This window comes from Sceloporus occidentalis, unplaced genomic scaffold, assembly GCF_023333645.1.
Source record: "Sceloporus occidentalis isolate IW3139 unplaced genomic scaffold, rSceOcc1.0.p SCAF_92, whole genome shotgun sequence".
Lineage (NCBI taxonomy): Eukaryota > Metazoa > Chordata > Lepidosauria > Squamata > Phrynosomatidae > Sceloporus > Sceloporus occidentalis.
Window position 1 is genome coordinate 2313616 of NW_028317072.1, and position 18766 is coordinate 2332381.

Consider the following 18766-nt stretch of genomic DNA (forward strand, 5'->3'; position numbering starts at 1 on the left):
ACAATGATCACTAATTAAACATGCACTAATCCTCTCCATATCCTCCCCCCCCAGAGGCCTTGCTATTCAACAACAGAACAATACACAGATTAACATGGAAATCATTCCTCCCTACCCAGGGTCACACAGTGTGTGTGTGCGCGCACGCGTGTGCACGCACACACACCCCTCTCTTTCATGCCAGCATTCTCTGAAGATGCCAGCCATAGATGCTGGTGAAACATCAAGAATAAACTCTTCTAGAACATGGCCACATAGCCCAAAAAATCCATATAAAACTATGGATGCTAGCCATGAAAGCCTTTGACTTCACATCCTACACCCTTTCTTCATTTGTACTGTTTGCCTCATGTAACATTCAGCAGGCAAAGGGCAGTGGTGGAATAAGGTTTCAGGCTAAAATCCAGAGTAGACTGACTAGTCCACTCACATCAGAGCCATCAGCTGCCACTGGCAGAAGCAAACTGGTGGATGGAAGTTTAGATACAGCCTCATCATGGACATTCAACTGAATTAAATATTGGAATGGATGAGTTTTGCAATGGGGAGGATGTAGGATTCAACCCCTACTGTGCTGCAATAGGATTAACAACCAACTGCAGTAGTGTGGCAGGCAAGGCCATTCTTACAGTAAGTAGAGCCATTAGTATGCACTTCTGGATGACGTGCATATGCCACTGATTTGTCAGTAAGTCCCCCTCCCCCCCACCACCACCACACACCCTCCAATTCTCAAAGTGGGGAGTTTTATCAAATTTCATTGTCCAAGTCAGCTGCAAGTATGGGAAATAAAATTTTAGCTAAATGGCAATCTTGGCTCCAAACTGATTAGAGATTCTATTATCAATACTACCCAACAGTACAGCAATGCAAAGTCTTTAGGATTACTATACTGTCTCAAAAATATTGAGTCTTGAATAAGGGAAAATATATTCAAAGAACACACCAGAGATAGTAACAAATAGATAAATGTGCCAGACACACAACAAAAATCCTATGGTTCACACATGCACCTCAGTTGTGTGTTAGCTTATCCTACAAAGCAGAAAGAAAATAGGAAAGAATAAAAAGGAAAAATAACCAATGGAAGAAACAGATCAGTGCAAACTCCTTCAAACTTTTGTTCTGCAGATGCCTGTAGTATCATGTTCACTGGTCAAGTTTTGTATAGGTTAATTCTACAACAACATGCAAAACTAAAAATAAAAAAAGCAAGATTGCCTTACCAGATCTCTTCTTTCCAAGTGGTTCCCTGAGGAGGAAAAAAGAAAACTGATCAGGGGCTTAATATAACAGCCTGGCCTGACTAAAACTAGGTTGTAAGACCTGAGAAACAAGTATCAAGACAGTGGATAATCTGTGTTCCAGCCGTTCACTTGATGAATCACCTTGGGGAACTACCTTGTCAACCGTAGACTGAAAGGTAATTCAGTTTTAAAAATAAAATAAAATAAATGAACAAACCCTCCTTTTCTTTCTTTCTGCAACTATATGAGTCTTATGAAACAACACATGAAAACCAGTTTTTGTCCACCCCCTTAGCTCCCTTTTGCTGTGTCCTCGTTGTCTTCTATTGCTCACCTGCAACAGCACTAACAGGCATGTGAGGGAAGGTTTTTTTTTTTAAATGCTTTGTATTTTTCTGGGAGCCATAATAATTTCCAGACAATTCAAGCAGAATAGTTTTCTAATGCATTCACCAAGCCCCAAATTGTCTTTTGTTTCTTCTGAGTTCAAAATTAAGTACACAGTTTCTCAAAATTATATAGTGAAGACCAGACTGTCATCCAAGCAAGATAAGGGGGATTGACACCACTGCTCCCCAAATATCTGCCTTTTGGCAAAAATGGACTGTGGCACTTGACTGCATCCCTTTAAAACACTGAAGAAATGGAGTGAGTGAGTGAAGGCTCAGTGGCAGAAGGAGGGGTCTTTTTAAAAAAAGGAGATTGATATAGTATAGGAAAGGATATAATGCTATCCTGTCCTGTACTATATCAATCACTTTTTAAAAATTAATTTTAAATTTTAATTTTAAATTTAAACTTCATGTTTGGATTCCCAATTAATATTACTCACTTTCATAATTTGATGTTAATTTTATTCAATTTGCTTATCTGTATGTCTGATGTTTATCTGTATATCTGATCTGTTGATTGTTAATAAATAATGTATGTATGTTTTAATGCCATCTTTTTTCTGTGGAAAATTGCAAAATCACGTGTACTTTTTTAATTTATCTCTGCCACATACGTTATGGGAATGAACTAACAGTTCACAGAATGTGGTGCAGAGTAAAAACCCATTTTCCATGAATGCCAGCAAAAGATTGTGAAGAACAACTGGCAGGACACAGTTTTAAACATCTTAAGCTCCTGTAGAACATGAAGATGAAACAACAATCTAAGGGGGCTACAGAAAGTCAGGCAAGACTCCAGGATTTTCAGGCTTCTTGAACAAAATCCATAGTGCGACTGCAACTAGAACATTGGGTGCAGTCTTGATCACCACTTCTTTAAGAAGGATATTCTAAAGCTAGAAAATTTATAGAAGAGGGCAACCAAAATGATCAAGAGTCTGTAGCAGCTCCCCTATGAGAAAGATCACAATATTTAGGCATGTTTAGCTTAGAAAAAAGGCAAAACCATAGTTTTGGCATTATGCCCAACTTCTCCCTGTATCTGATGAATCAAATTCCTAACAGAGAAACAGAAAAAAAGACAAAATCTGACTCAATAATTTTCTATTTGTTGAACAGCAAGGGAGGAATAGATTCCAATGGGATGTAAAACACCTCTTCCAGACTAGCACACAAGTGCATGCTCCTGAAGTTCAATATCCTTCTTTATCCTCACCTGGTAAATGTATTAAGTGTATCACATCATCCTCCACTCCTTTTCCACTATCCCTCTGTCTGGATAGAAAAGGAAGGAAGGGAAGCTGTGCTTTTACTCTGTTCCTGGGACCTTGCTAGCCTGAACAGATATTCGAAGCACAGGACTTCAGACCAGACAGGAAACAACAAATATGCTTACAGCAGCCTGCAACTCCCCTCACCCACCTATCATCCCACTCAGCAACTGGAGAAAGCAACGTAGAATGCACCCATAAAGACCTCTTGAAAAGGCTTGCAAGTAACATAGCATGTGTTGGATGTTTTAGAATGTACAATTTTTTATGCTATGAGGTGCACTTCAGTTTTTAGAGATTGGGAGGAGAGGCAAGAACTGAATCTGAGAATGCTCTCTGATAATATGCAGTCATAAAAAAGAATGACAAAACCGAGCCATTTACCCAAAATGGGAAAACCCTGAACCAAAACCAACAGTTTCCCATGCATCTCATTATGCTAAGAAAAAGAGGAAGGGGTAGGGACTTGAAACACAGAGACCAAGAAGAAGGAGAGTTCCCTCCTTGCATCATCATTCTAGCCAAGCCTGTCTGATGCTAAAAGTGGACTGTCAGCACAGAAATTCTGATATCCTGGATGGGTTTCCAGAAACTGCAAGATGTTTAGAAAACTTTGCCCAAGGAAGAAAGGTCATTATCCACAAAATAAAAGCTTGTGTCTTCTATTATTGACATAGAAAAACCTATATTGTAGGCTATATTGTGCCATGTTCGGAATTACCACATATGCTTTGGCATCAATAGTCAGATGCTGCAAACTTCAGACTATGTGCTCTACCCTGCTGATAGAATCTTTAAAAGATTCTTAGCCTGTGACAAGGTGGTACCTGTATAAAGAAACTGCAGTTACATGGCCCAACATATGTTCCTGGGCTTGAAACATAACCTCAGTTCTAGAAAGAGCATCAAAGTGTGTATATAGGAATATAGGAATTCTGGATGATCTATCCATGCTGTATGTTAACCCATCTAGTTCAAAATTCTATTCCCACAGTACTAGTAGCTGCCTGTGGGAAATGTGCCAGCAGACCATGACTGCAACAGCGCTCTTTCACACACATTCCCCAGCAACTGATATATAGAGGCACCCCCCTCTGACGCTAGAGGTGGTATAAAGCCATCCTGACTAATATGCATTGACTGCCTTAACTTCCATGAGTTTATCTAATCCATTTTTAAAACTATCCAGATTGGCAGCCACCACTACATCAGATTTAACTCCAAAATTCCAGATTTAACTGTGTATAGCATGAAGTAGTATAGCCTTTTATCTGTCCTGAATTGCCTTCCATTCAGTTTCAATGGATGGTTCTGTGCTCTAACATTATGAGAGAAGAAGAAAAGCTTCTCTTTATCTATTTTCCAAACTATGCATACTTTTATATTTTATACATACTTTTATGGAAAATTTAAATGCTTTTTGGCAATCTCCACATGGACACTGTCATGTTTAAACTAACCCCCCCCCCCAACAACTTTAATTACACTGCTTAAAAAACATGGCTTGAATATACAGGTCACATCAGCTTAATTCATTTTCTGGCCCAGCTTCCTCTGATTTACTGACAGTGCTCTGAGTCTACAGGATAACCTCAGGGAAGCAATGACTTACTGCAATCAAAACTCCAGGCTTCTTCTAATTAAACTTATTTTGGTATCCTGTATACTAATAATGAACTCATTTTCCAAAATGTTTTAGCCTGGTGGTCACTACTGGAAGGTTATCAGAAGGCTTGGAATTATTCCAAGGTTTGCAGAGATACAGAAGTAGCTTTGGAGAACAAATGACTGGAGGGGGGGATGGAAAATCTAAAACAGTTAATTAAGGACTAAGCATGCTCAGTGCAGGCAGAGTGCTGAAAAGGTTGCAGAAAAAGACAACCTGTAAAACATGGCATTTTCTTTCTTCCAGTGTGGTAATCTAGAAGGTACTCTCTATTTTCTTAACAGTTGATAATGTTTTCTCATGGACATAATTGCTCAGAACCTTTACAGATGCTAAATTCTTGCTGTATAGTGCTGTAGCTGGAGTATGATGCATGGGGAAGAATGTATTAGTGCTCCCATAAAACAGCTCCTTCAGTAATAGAATGTTTGGAGAAAGAAGAATGGGTCACATTACCTTGTCAGGATATATAAATAACTTGTGTATATACTGGCATTTATATTTATAATATGTGCACATATTGCTTCAAAAAATATCCCAATAGGAAAATGGGCAACCTATCAGTACTTTTTGCAATCTCTGTGTGCACTGCAATGCCTGTGCCATCTGGAGAAACTCTGCCCCCAAGCACCTCCACTATCCCTCCCTTTTCTGTTTCTCATTAGACTAGCATCAATATACACTCCTTTTTCACTCTGATCACAATCTCTCCTTAGGTAAATCACAAATATATCTCCTTCCACTGAATACTTCTGATCCTGCTGCTGTTGTGTCCTCCTAGGTATGCTGTAAAGGCACGTCACTACCTATCACAAGTTCCTCATGTTATCCAAACACTCGAGGTACTCTGTAAAACATCCTAATTTCTGAGCATGCTCTATCAGACTAAACAGCAGCCTGTCCCATAGTGGGAGAGAGCCATCACCCTGGAGAGAAAATAATTTCCTAGTAAAAGCATGACTCCCTCCTCCCATACAAACACACACCATTCATGTTTCAGAAGTGCTTATTCTCTTAAAGTAGGTTTTAGATGTAAACAGAGATACATCTCCTGAGGAAATGAAGTAATATGTGTGCCTACCAGAATACCAAGTAAGCCTAAAAACAGAACAATCGAGGTTTCTAACAGATCCAGTTAATTAGTGATTTAAAAAGCAAGCAGCTATGGAGCAGTAGGCACAGGATAGCATATGAATACTAATGTTTAAGAATGTAAAGGTTTTAAACAACTACAAACACAATTTTGTCATGAGAGGCAAGGACCAGAGAGGGCATATATGCTAGTGCTTAGTTCTATAGAGAAGATTCTGCCAATTGTCACTGCAACAAAACCTGTTGCTTAATTCTGCGTGTAGCAACAGGTTGGAATGGCTTACCACTGAGCCTGGGGTGGGCTGGGAGCTGCTAGCTGGTGATACAGGAGTTACAGTACAACACATTTGGAAGGAAGTGTTCCTAGTAGGGGAAGCTGGTGGATATGCTCAGATATTTTTTACAGTGCGCCCTCCCCTTACACGTGGATCCATTCCGGATCCCTCCATGTAAGGGGAATTCCGCGTGTTCTGGAGGCCCATTGGAAGTAATGGGACTCATGTCCATGGCGTGCAGCAGCACAGCGGTACATGCATGCCACAGGTGTGCAGCCCATTAGTTCTTCCGGGGCGCACGACGGGCTCTTCTGGCACGGCTTTCAGTATATGCTGAAATCCGCGTATGGTGCATCCATGTAAAACGCGGGTGCGCTGTACTATACCACCTTAGTTCACATCTGTTTCTTTAAAAGGGGGCATGGTTAGATCCTGAAAGGCTGTCTTTACAAGGAAAAAAAAGTCTTCTATTCATGCCATACTCAAAGTGCCCAATTTGGGAAGGAAATTTTGTTTTCAGATAATGAAATGTCCTCTTAAAGTGTAATGCTAATTAACTAATACATAGGAAGACAACATAGATAATTAACCTATTGCACTGGTCAGTCTTTGCCTAGCTTGCACTCTCCCAATGTTTTGGACTACAATGCCCTTCAGCTACAGCCAATGGTCAGAGAACATCTGGAGGGCACTATACTGCGGAAGGTAGGCAAAGGTAAACCCTGGTTCTTAACCAACAAGTAATAAGTCGAGCCACTATGCCCACTATAAGTTTTAAAACAGCAATAGGAATAATATTTCTCTAGATTGGGGAGGAAATTTTGCAGCCCTCGAAGTGCTCTTCAACTGCACCTTGCATTATTACACATCACTGGCAATGATATCTGGGTCAGACCAACAACACCTGGGGGACTGCACATTCTTACCCCTGCTCTAGACAGGAGACAACAGCTCTCTTCATCCCTCATCACTGGCTATGCTGACTAAAGCTGATGGAAGTTGCAACCCAACATCTGGAGAACCATACATTCTCCATCCCAGGCAGAGTATGTCTGAAATTCTGAACATCCATTCCAGAACCAGGGTATGGTGCTGGGCAGTCTAAATTCAAACTTCACATACAACTTCCAGAGCCCCCCTACTTAGTGTTCTGCCAGATCTATAGATAAGGCACTCAAGAACAAGATAAAGCACTAAAAATGCTTGTCAGGCAAATTCCATCACAGCTATGCTTACTCCTTAAAAGGCATACAGTATCTCTCTAACTTAGAGTGTATTACATTTCTAGTCTTTCTTTAAATTTTGAAGTTTAAGAGGAATGGCTTTGCCTTCATTAATGTTACTGGGGCGTAGATGACTATGATATATGGATGTCTGCAAGACACTCTACTGGAATGAAGAAGCCAACGGGGAGACTAATCTGCTCTGTCTGTTGCTTCTCTCTGGTTAAAGAGAGCAGATTGTTTTAATAACTATTTAGAACTTGTGCAATGACGGCTCAAGGCTCTTGGCAGAAGATTGTTAACAACTGAATCCCTTGACTCAGCAATGGTGGTGTGTGTGGAGAGGGGGATGTTCTTGTTCACTGCAGGACTTCTTCCTTGCCAGTCAGAGAAAAATAAACCTCTTTCAAATTCAGGAAAAAATCACTAAACACAAATGCTCTTTCAGTGCCCTGCTGCTTCCACCAAGTCCCAATGACTTTTGTACTTTCCCAAACCAGTAAGTTTTCATGGTGTCTCCTGTGCTCCTAGAAGCAAATTTTCCTTGCCCTTCTCACCCTGTATTAAGGCAGAAATCAGTAATTGACTGATTGGCTGAACCCAAAGGGTGCTTAGCAATGGCTCCTTTTCATCCTGGAGAGAAGTGACCAGTGGGATCCCACAGGGTTCTGTCTTGGGCCCAGTGCTATTCAACATCTTTATCAATGATTTGGATGAAAAGATAAGAGGCATGCTTATCAAATTTGCAGAAGACTCCAAATTAGGAGCAGTAGCTAATACCCCAGAGGACAGGATCAAAATTCAGAATGACTGGAATAGATCAGAATGACTTTAATAGATTAGAAAGTTGGGCCAAAACTAACAAAGGTACTGCACTTTGGCATAAAATATGAAATGCACACATATAGGATGGTGGACACCCGGCTTAACAACAGTATGTGAAAAGGATCTAGGAGTTCTAGTAGACCACATGTTGACCATGAGAACAGCGTGATGCGTCAGCTAAAAAAGCCAATGTGATTCTAGGCTGCATCAATAGAAGTATGGCACGTAGATTTGTGGTGGCAAACCTATGACACACGTGCCCTGTCTGGCACACAAAGCCATTTCTGAGGGCACGCAGAGAAACATGTGGGCAGGGAAAGAGTATCAACAGGTGTGCACCTGTTCCTCCTCATCCTCACACTCTTGTGCCTCCCATGCCCCCACAGGTCCCACCCCCCAGAAGTCCCACCCCTGACACCAGGTAACACCCCTTGTGAGTTTGGGCACTCAGTCTCTAAAAGGTTCATCATTCTAGATCAAAGGAAATAATAGTGCTACTGTATTATGCTTTGGTCAGACCTCACATGGAATACTGTGTCCAGTTCTGGGCACCACAATTCAAAAAGGTTCTTGAGAAACTGGAGCGTGTCCAAAGGAGGGTGACAAAACAGGTGAAGGGTCTGGAAACCATGCCCCATGAGCAAAGTCTTAGGGAGCTAGAGATATTTAGCCTGGAGAAGATATGGTTAAGAGATGATATGATAGCCCTGTTTAAATATTTCAAAGGATGTCATATTGAGGGCAGAGGAAGCTTGTTTTCTGCTGCTCCAGAGAATAGGACCTGGAGCTATGGATGCAAGCTACAGGAAGAGATTCCACTTTAGCATTAGGAGGAGCTTCCTGATAGTATGAGCAGTTCAATAGTAGAACACACTCCCTCGGAGTGTGGTGGAGTCTCCTCCTTTGGAAGTTTTTTAAACAAAGGGTGGATGGCCATCTGTCAGGGTTGCTTTAGTTGTGTGTTCCTGCATGGCAGGGGGTTGGACTGGACAGCCCTTGTGGTCCTATCCAACTCTATGATTTTATGAAAATAATGAGGAGAGAGCTTTCTGAAAAACCTTCTGACTGATCACAGATGGAATTAATAGCATACACTTTGTGACTACTCACTTCCTCAGAGATAGCTCATGAAAAAAAGGTTAGTCTAGCCCCTGCTGTTTATAAATGTGTTTAGTTAAGGTGTCAAATGACTCATTTTTGTTTATTCTACAACAGGCTATTACAAGGAAACTAACATTTTAATAAAATCCGGATTGACTCTTAAAAGTAATGATCCAGAATGAATCAATGAAGAAGGGACAATAATCCATTTCGTCCAAAGAGTGAATGCAAAAATTTAATATCACATACAGTGTTATCAGAATGATTGCTGTATTTTGCTTTCAGTATGATAAACTGTGTTTTCTTTTCCATGTAGTTGCTACTTTACAAAAAAGCATTCTCTTATTAGTGGAAGGCTCAGCTTTCTTTCAAGGTCCCTAAGAAAGTGTTTGTTTATCTCACCCATGAGTTATGATATTTGACCAAGCCTCATATGCAGCAACACAGGCCATCTCATCATGAGTTTCACACTGTGACTGGCTGGCAGACAGTATATCAAGCAGCACAAACACTAAACAAACAGTTCATACCAGTCCCTCCGGAGGAGCGTCATATTCTTGAAATATCAAAAATTCTTGAGCTCTGTCAAAGGCAAGATGAGGGTCCCACTATTTTAAGGAGTAGATGAAATTCTTACATTTCTGATCAACCAAGACTGATATTTATATGCTCTTATGTGGTTATCACATAAAAACACTTAAATATTGCTTGATCACAGTGATACAACTCTTGCTTTGTGAAAGTTATGGAAGTAGGGGCTTGGAGTGATTTGAATTGTGCAACTTTGCCTCAAAGGTAGGGGAAGAATCTCAAGCCAGAAAGAGCATTATAGATATGAAGAAATATAGTCACAACATAAATTTCAGAAGATAAAATATAAGTTGGCATCAGCTATGACATCCTCCAAATGGAATGTGAATGTTTATGGTGAAAGCCCTATACATCTTGTAATTACAAGAACTGCAATGAGATAATTTTAATACCAGATATCTTAAGTACGAATTGCATTTGATTGAGGTTCTTCTATTATTAAAGTACCATATATATTTGAATATAAATTGACCTCTTAAATAAGGTCATGTTTTGGGGCCAAAATTACGGATTCTGCCATGACCCATGGATAATTTGAGAGTAAAACTTACAAGACAGCTGGGCTGGAAAAAGGGCTTGAGGGGCGAGTGCCTGCCCTTCCTCCTTCTCCTCAGCCTGACTGTCCCCATGGGAGACAACCAGGTCGAAGGGGAGACTTGAGGGGGGAAATCCGACCCTTCCTCCTCTTCCTCAGCCTGGCTGTCCCCTATTGACCCATGTATAAGTTGACCCAGTGTTTTGGGGTCAATTTGGGGGCATAAATTTCTCAACCTATGGTTGGATATATATGGTAAACATATTCTGAGGTCCAATTAATTCCCCAGAGTAAAATTCAGCTCCAGTTTTAAGTCATTCTTCTCATCTCAACATGCTTCAGTTTCCAATTTCAAGCAAGATTTTTTCAATTGCAAGGGAAAGGCAGTCCTACAAATAATTAATATAGAGCATTTTTAGAAGAAAATATTTATTTATTTTTTCTGTATATTATGGAAAGGTACCAAGATGCCTGGCCTTCTTTAAGCATGCCACAGTCCCTAAAATACACTAGATTAAAACTACAGTTCTCCGGTTCTTTCCTATAGCTGCAGATTTGTTTATTTAGTGTAAAATATATTTAAACCAGGGCATCTCAAAATTGTGCTTCTGAATTTGTTAGAAAGGAAATGAAAATTTTAAAAATTGCAAACTGAATCGTCCATTTCAACTTTATTCCAGTTCAGCTTCCTAAATCAATCAACGATAGGGATTCCACATGGAACATGGATCAGATTACAGTCAGAAAACTGACTCTGGAAGAGCCTTTACAGTGTATATAGACTGTGTATCTAAGAGCAGTACAACACCATACCATAAGATTCATCTAGTAGGATTTTTTTGTGGGGATATTAGGTTTTATGAAGGAATCGATGAAACTACTGTGAGATCAGTGAAGAGTCTTAATTGAGTCTGAAATGAGGCTATGATAAATACTGTACAAGTCATGTAGAATCGAAGAGAACAGACTAGAAAGTTAATCCAGGAAAGATCAACGATGGAATACACCAAAGAAAAGGTGATACAGGATGCACAGAACAGAAACCTCAAAGGTGGAAAAAAAGGGACATCCAGGGTTGAAGCATGGAAGCATCTGTATACAAGTGGGATCTCCAAGATCTCACATACTGAGAAATGTTATGCAACCCGCTTCTATGGTAAGAGGCAGGAAGAAAGAAAACACACAACTGAGGCTCACTCTCTGTAACCACACTGCCTCTCTCACAGTAAAAATAGAGTCTGAGCAGGCCCAAAAAAATGCCTTTGCAATAACCCATTTCTCCCACATAAGATGTAGAGATCTGTGTTGCTATAAAAATTATTTAAGATCTACTCCATAAAATACTACTCCTTCATGAGACCCTTCAGATATTGTTGGACTTCAAGTCCCAGATGCTACAGGCAGCACAGCCAATACTGAGGAATGCTGGAAGTTGTGGTTCAACACAATTTGCAGGGCCATGTGATTCCCACCTCTACCATAAACTCACTTTTGTACTATTCAAGAAACCATGCATACAAAACTGTCTCTTCCTTATGTCTCTTACCATTCTAACTGAAGAACTGCTAAAGGCGTTGGGGGATAAATGGTCAAGGAAAGCTATAGGGAGAATGGCTGGGAAGAGAGCCCTATATTAGTATGTTATAAGTTAATGGGTTGCAGCAAGGCAGTCAAGTGACCTAGAACAGCACTTCTCAAACTTTGGTCCTTCAGATATTTGGGACTTCAATTGCTAGAATTTCTGATCACTGGCCATGCTGGCTGAGACCTCTAGGAGCTGAAGTCCATAATACAGTATCTGGAGGACCAAACTCTGAGAAAAACTGACCTAGAAGCAATTATGACAAATGAAGAAAATGATAGTATGTATGGGAGACAGGGAGTATATAATATCTAAAATCATCTGTACAGAGAAAAACTGCCTGAACCAAATAAAAACAAAGACTTGCAGACAACTTGGGTGTTGAAGGGCTCTGTGTCCCAGCACGCAGAACAAAAGAATCCATTCTCACTAAAAATATAAACTGTTTCTCAATTTCAACTTGCACAATCAGCCCGTTTGCATAACTGCAGTGACATGATGGCTGGTGTTTTTATTTACACTCTCAGTGTTTAACAAGTAGACATCTAGCCACAAGCAGCTCATAGTCACAAGGTGAATGATGTGTCATGCAAGGAAGGAAAGAGATGGGCTGTATACGGTCCCTGATTTCAGTGGAAAACACCAGGATGTGGTTGCTGTTTGTTAGGATAAATTACTCAAGACATTGGCAACAAAAAAAAAAAGTCTTTTGTTCTAGGTTGTTTCTGGATAAAATCACCACAGGCTGTTAAGGCACATTTAGTTCTATTTTGCAAGTTACAGAGGCTATACAAAAAGTGATGAGTGGATGTTGATGACAAGAAACACTAATGCTACTAGCAGCAATGGAACACCTTGGACTGCAGGTTCCAGTGAGGTGCCATGTGCAAGAGGGACAAAGGATGAAGTATGAAATTGTCACTTGATTTCTAGATGTAGCTGCTGAGACACAAGGGATAGGAAATAGGTGCAGATGGGAAGGAAGATTTGTCTCATTCAAATAGGTAGTTTAATCCATCATAACAACAGCAATAAACTCACAAACAATGACAATGTGGAGCTAAATCAGCTGTAGAGAAAAGGCAAATTTAATATCTTTCTTGCTGAACTGACAGACAATAGAAAAATCAGGTGATGGGTTGAGTTGTCAATTTGCCTCCACCACTTTCTCGCCTTCTTATTTCTGCCTGAATATGTTTTTTGTTCCGGCTGAATTGAGATTAGCAGTTTAGAATAGCCCTCTGACAGCTTAGTTTTCATGAAGGTGTTTCTGTAGCATGCTTAGACAGCATGGCCATATATTTATTTAAGACACAATATTAGATCTTTTTGTTTTTGTAATGATAGTTATTCTCCTGCAGCACAAGCTCCGAGAACTAAAAAGGAAGTTCAAATCAAGGGTCGAAATGCTCTACAGTCAGAAGAAGAACGTAATACATGATCAAGAAAATATAAAAAAATGGTAGAAGCAACACACTGGGAGCTATATAAAAGAGATGATAAATTGAATGACATATCGAATGAAGAAGCATACCAAGATGACCCCCAAATGATATTTATTCTCCTGAACCCACAAGATCTGGGAACTCAAAAGGAAGTTCAAATCATGGGGCGGATGCCCTACAATTAGAAGAAAAACATACTACATGATCAAGAAGATATAAAAAGATGGTGGAAGCAATACACTGGGAGCTATATAAAAGAGATGATACATTGAAGGACACATGGAATGAAGAAGCATATGAAGATGCACCTTAGAAAAGTGAGAGGCTGCACTAAGAGAAATTGGGAAGAATAAATCACCAGGAACAGATGATATTCCAGCTGAACTGCTACAATCCACACAGAGAGAATTAACTTTAGTGTTAACTAAAATATTACAACAAATATGGAAAACAAAACAATCGCCAACAGACTGAAACCATCAGTATACATCCTCATACACAAAAAGGAGATACAAAATATGGCAGCAACAATAAGAATGTAGCATTAATTAACCACACAAACAAAATTATATTCAAAATTCTGCAATACAGACTACAAACATATATGGAGAGAGAAATTCCAGAGGAACAAGAGGGGTTCAGGAAAGGAAGAGGCATAAGGGACTACATTGAGAACCTAAAATGGTTAATGGAACGCACCAAAGAATTCTAGAAGAAAATCAAAATGTGCTTTATAGACTTTAGCATAGCCTTGAATGCATAGATCAAGAAAAGTTATGACATGCTCTTAAAGAAATGGGTGTGCCACTATATTTGATAGTACTGATGAGGAAACTGTATTTAGGATAAGAAGATACTGTTAGAACAGAATATGCAAAAACAGAATGATGGCCAGTTGGGAAAGGAGTAAGGCAAAGCTGCATTCTATCACCCTATTTGTTCAACTTGTATGCAAAAAACATCATATGAAGAGCAAGTTCAGACATAGTAGGAGGAGTGAAGATAGGAGGAAGGAACATCAACCATCTAAGATACTCAGATGATACCATGCTACTAGTGGAAAATATTAGAGACTTAGAACAACTACTAAGAAAAGTTAAAGAAGGAAGTTCTAAAGCAGGCTTACTAGTGAATTTAAAGAAAACAAAAATAACATCCAGGGAGTATCTACATAAATTCAGCCTAGACAACAAGGAAATTGAAATGGTCAAAGGTTTTCCATACCTTAGATCAAATATTGATCAAAACAAAGAATGCAGTCAAGAAATCAGAAGAAAACTAGGAAGAACAAGACAAGATCCTAAAGTGTAAAGAAATACAAATGAGCACTAAAGTTAGAATCATCCAAGCCATTGTATTCCCATCACCATCTACAGATGTGAGAGCTGGACAGTAAAGAAAGCTGATAAAAATAAAATCAACTTATTTGAGATGTGGGTGCTGGTGAAGAGTGCTGAGGATATTGTGGACTGCCAAAATGACAAACAAATGGGTCCTTGAACAGATCAAGCCTGAACAATCCTTGAAAACAAAGATGATGAAAGATGATGAGGCTGTCGTAGTTTGACACATCATGAGAAGGCATGACTCACCAGAAAAGGCAACAATGCTATGAAAGGTTGAAAGTAGTAGAATGAGAGAAAGACTGCATACTAGATGACTAGACTCAGTCAAGGAGGTCACAGGCCTGAATCTGCAGGACCTAAGAGCACTGGAGGATGTGGGGTCTTGGAGATGTCTCATCCACAGAGTCACCATGAGTTGAGGTTGACTCCAGGGCAGTTAAGAACAACATCAAGCAGAGGATCGAGACCTACACATTCAAATCATTCTTTTGACACCCATAAAAACCAGCTGTTTTTTAAAGCAACTTAGTACTGTGATATTTACTGTCCTACAAACAGGGGGATAATGCCTCACGTGGGGTGTGGATAAAGTAGGTGTGGCAGTGGATAGTGATGCAGAAATTGACCTCATTGATATAATAGACCAAATTCCAAATTTGGAGCCCCCTTCTTTCATGTACAATATCCTGCAAAATACTTTCTAAATATTTAAATACATCTCCATGTGTTGGTGTCAGACATAATAATATCAGTTTGTTGTTTGTATAAACTTACTGCATTTATTTGATTAATAGAATCTGAAACTTAATAGGTTGTTTTTGCAACTTGGATACACAATATGGATTGTGTGTTTGATCTCCTAGTTATATGATTTTATTTGTTAATAATTTATCCTTGGTTTGTTACATTTGAGTGATATTTGTTTGCTTTTAAAAATAAGGGATTTCCGTGTCTGCACATGTTGCTCAATTTCCCAAGTACAGCTATGCGAGTTCCTTATGACCAACTTACTCTTTCGGAGGATTTAAATCTTCTGGTCTTGTCTCAAAGAACCGAAGAACTTCATCACATTGAGATATGTATGGTGGCAGCTGGATCAGAGCCTGAAAAACAAAACATGTATGGTTGGAATATGAAACATTGGTGTGACAATTTCTCAGTGTATGAATGAGAGACAGCTTGCACCTGGACCAGCCTCTCAATAGCCCATTGTCTACTCATCAGTATTCCTCATCACTCAAGATTTGCAAGTGCAGTCCAGAAACCTTAAACCCCACAGAATGAATATTTGACCCTTCACTCAAAAGGCAAATGCTACAACATAATTCCTGCAGCTATTAAAGAGAGGGAAAAATTTAAACAGAAGTGTCCTGGTGGAAACATTTGGACAAATTATATAGATTATAATATAATACAGCTCAAAGACATTTAAAATAAAACCTCCAAATTTCCTGCACTAGGCTGTGAAATTCCAACTCCAACAGTAGTCATAAGCTCAAGAAGTATTGTATTTTGAGTGTGTGGAAAATGCAGTATTCCCAGATAAACAGTGAAGTGCTGTATTGAAGATAGATATGGGGACTGTAAACAGTATATAATAAATAAAGCTGCATTTTTTTCCAGAATTCCACACACTCTTTAGCAAGAAAAGACAAAAGGGGAAGACAAAAGTAGAATCCAAAGATTATCAGTTTATTTCCATGGCTCAAACATCATTTCTGAGAGCCTGCTAAAAACTTTTAAATGCTTCCCTTCCCCACAGCAACACCCAACCCCCCATTTCCATATATAAAATTTCATCAGCCATTAATTGAATCATTTCCCTTCTCCTTCTGTTTCGTGTCTTTTTAGATTGTAAGCCTGAGGGCAGGGAACCGTCCAATTAAAAAGATTGTATGTACAGCGCTATGTAAATTTACAGCGCTTTATAAATAAAGGTTAATAATAATAAATAATAATAATAAAAATGTTAATTCTTAAATTCCTCTTACATAATCTATATTTCTGAAAAATGCCAACCATTGTTACTTTTAACAGAAAAACCCTATTATTATAATGTAATTATAACATGCTAGGAGTCCTACAATCTGGCTATTTTTCAGCTGTTGGCTTTTAATAAAGGGATAGATGATGATGATGATGATGATGATGATGATGATGATGATGATGATGATGATGATGATGATGATGATGATGATGATATTATGCTGCCTTTCTCCCAGGAATGATCTGAGGTGGCTCACAGATAAAAATATTATAAAATTTCAATAAAATTCAAAACAATTAAAATAATCTGGTCAGGTGGGGCTTGACCAGAGCAGAATAGAGTGGCACTATTACTTCCCTTGCTCTAGACACTATATTTCTATTGATGCAGCGTAAAATCGCATTGGCCTTGTTAGCTGCCACATTGCACTGTTGACTCATATTCAACTTGTGGTCTACTTGGACTCCCAGATCCCTTTCACACTTAGTATCATACAGCCAGGTGTCACCCATCCTACATCTGTGCTTTTCATTTTTCCACGCTAAATGCAGTACCTTACATTTCTCCATGTTGAAATTCATTTTGTTAGCTTTGGCCCAGCTTTCTAATCTATTAAAGTCATTTAGAATTTTGATCCTGTCCTCTGGGCTATTAGCTATTCCTCCTAATTTGGTGTCATCTGCAAATTTGATAAGTATTCCCCCGATTCTGTCATCCAGGTCATTTATAAAGATGTTGAATAGCACTAGGCCCAGGACAGAGCCCTGTGGGACCCCACTGGTCACTTCCCTCCAGGATAAAAAGGAGCCATTGTTGAGCACCCTTTGGATTCGGCTGGTCAACCAATTACAAATGGCCTTGTCTAGCCCACATTCTACAAACTTGTTTGCAAGAATGTCATGGGGAACCCTGTCAAAGGCCTTACTGAAGTCAAGATATACTATATCCACAGCATTCCCTTCATCTACCAAGCTGGTAATTTTATATTTAAAAAAAGAGATCAGGTTTGTCTGGCATGACTTCTTTCTCTGAAATCCATGTTGACTTTTTGTGATTATGGCATTGCCTTCTAGATGTTCACAGACTCTCTGTTTAATGATCTGCTCTAGAATCTTTCCTGGGATTGATGTCAGACTGACTGGACGATAATTGTTGGGATCCTCTTTTTTCCCCTTTTTGAAGATGGGGACAACGTTTACCCTCCTCCAGTCTGCTGGGACTTTTCCTGTTCTCCAGGAGTTCTTAAAGATTATTGCCAATGGCTTCAATATTACATTTGCCAGTTCTTTTAATACCCTTGGATGTAGTTCATCTGGTTCTGGAGCCTTATATTCATTTAGATTAACCAGGTATTCCTGTACTATCTCTTTACTTTTTCTGTGCTGAAATTCCCCTAATCTGTCCTCCTCTCCATTATCCTCAGGTTGAGCACCCTTTGCCTTTTCTGAGAAGACTGAGGCAAAGAAGGTGTTGAGTAATTCTGCCTTTTCTCTGTCTTCTGTTAGCATTTTGCCATCTTCTCCACGCAGTGGCCCTATCGTTTCCTTCTTCTTCCTTTTGCTGCGGACATATCCAAAAAAGCCCTTTTTGTTGTTCTTAACCTCTCTAGCAAGCCTGAGTTCATTCTGCGCTTTACCTTTTCTGACTTTACCCCTACACAGGCATGCTATTTGTTTGAATTCCTCTTTGGTGATTTCCCCCCTTTTTCCATTTCTTATACAGTGGAACCTTGCCATACGTGGGGGATCCGTTCCGGATCCCGCCGCGTATGGCGATTTCCAACTATGCTCGAGCCCCATTGTAAACAATGGGGTTCGTGCACGGCGGCGCAGAGGTGCGCAGGGCGCAACGGGCGCATGCACGGCGCAACGGGGGTGCGCGCCCATTCAACTGAATGGGACGCGCCGCCTCTTCCGCCCCGCGCGCACGCTGCGGCTTGAGCGCGTATGCTCAAGGCCGCGTATGGCACGCCCGCCTATGGCGAGGTTCCACTGTACATATTCCGTTTAAAACTTAGCTCAGTTGTACGTTCTTTAGTCATCCATCCTGGTTTCTTGAGACACCTTCCATTTTTCTTCCTCATTGAAACTATTTGAAATTGTGCCTTTGGTATCTCCCTTTTGAGAAATTCCCATCTATCTTGAACTACCTTCTGTTTTAGTATTCCTGACCATGGCATCACCCCCAG

At 39.8% G+C, this 18766-nt stretch overlaps 1 protein-coding gene across 2 annotated transcripts in view; it reads right to left on the reverse strand.

The window, feature by feature from the left end:
* Positions 1 to 18766, reverse strand: part of SH3PXD2B (SH3 and PX domains 2B) — a 159457-nt gene that overhangs the window by 35319 nt on the left and 105372 nt on the right. The window contains exons 5-6 of one of the 2 annotated variants that reach the window (XM_089496656.1): positions 15603 to 15694; positions 1227 to 1252 (exon numbers count right to left, since the gene is read on the reverse strand). In XM_089496656.1, coding sequence (XP_089352782.1) covers positions 1227 to 1252; positions 15603 to 15694 — 118 coding nt within the window. Of the gene's footprint in view, positions 1 to 1226; positions 1253 to 15602; positions 15695 to 18766 lie in introns of those variants that run through there. The other variant, XM_089496657.1, reaches the window with a different exon arrangement.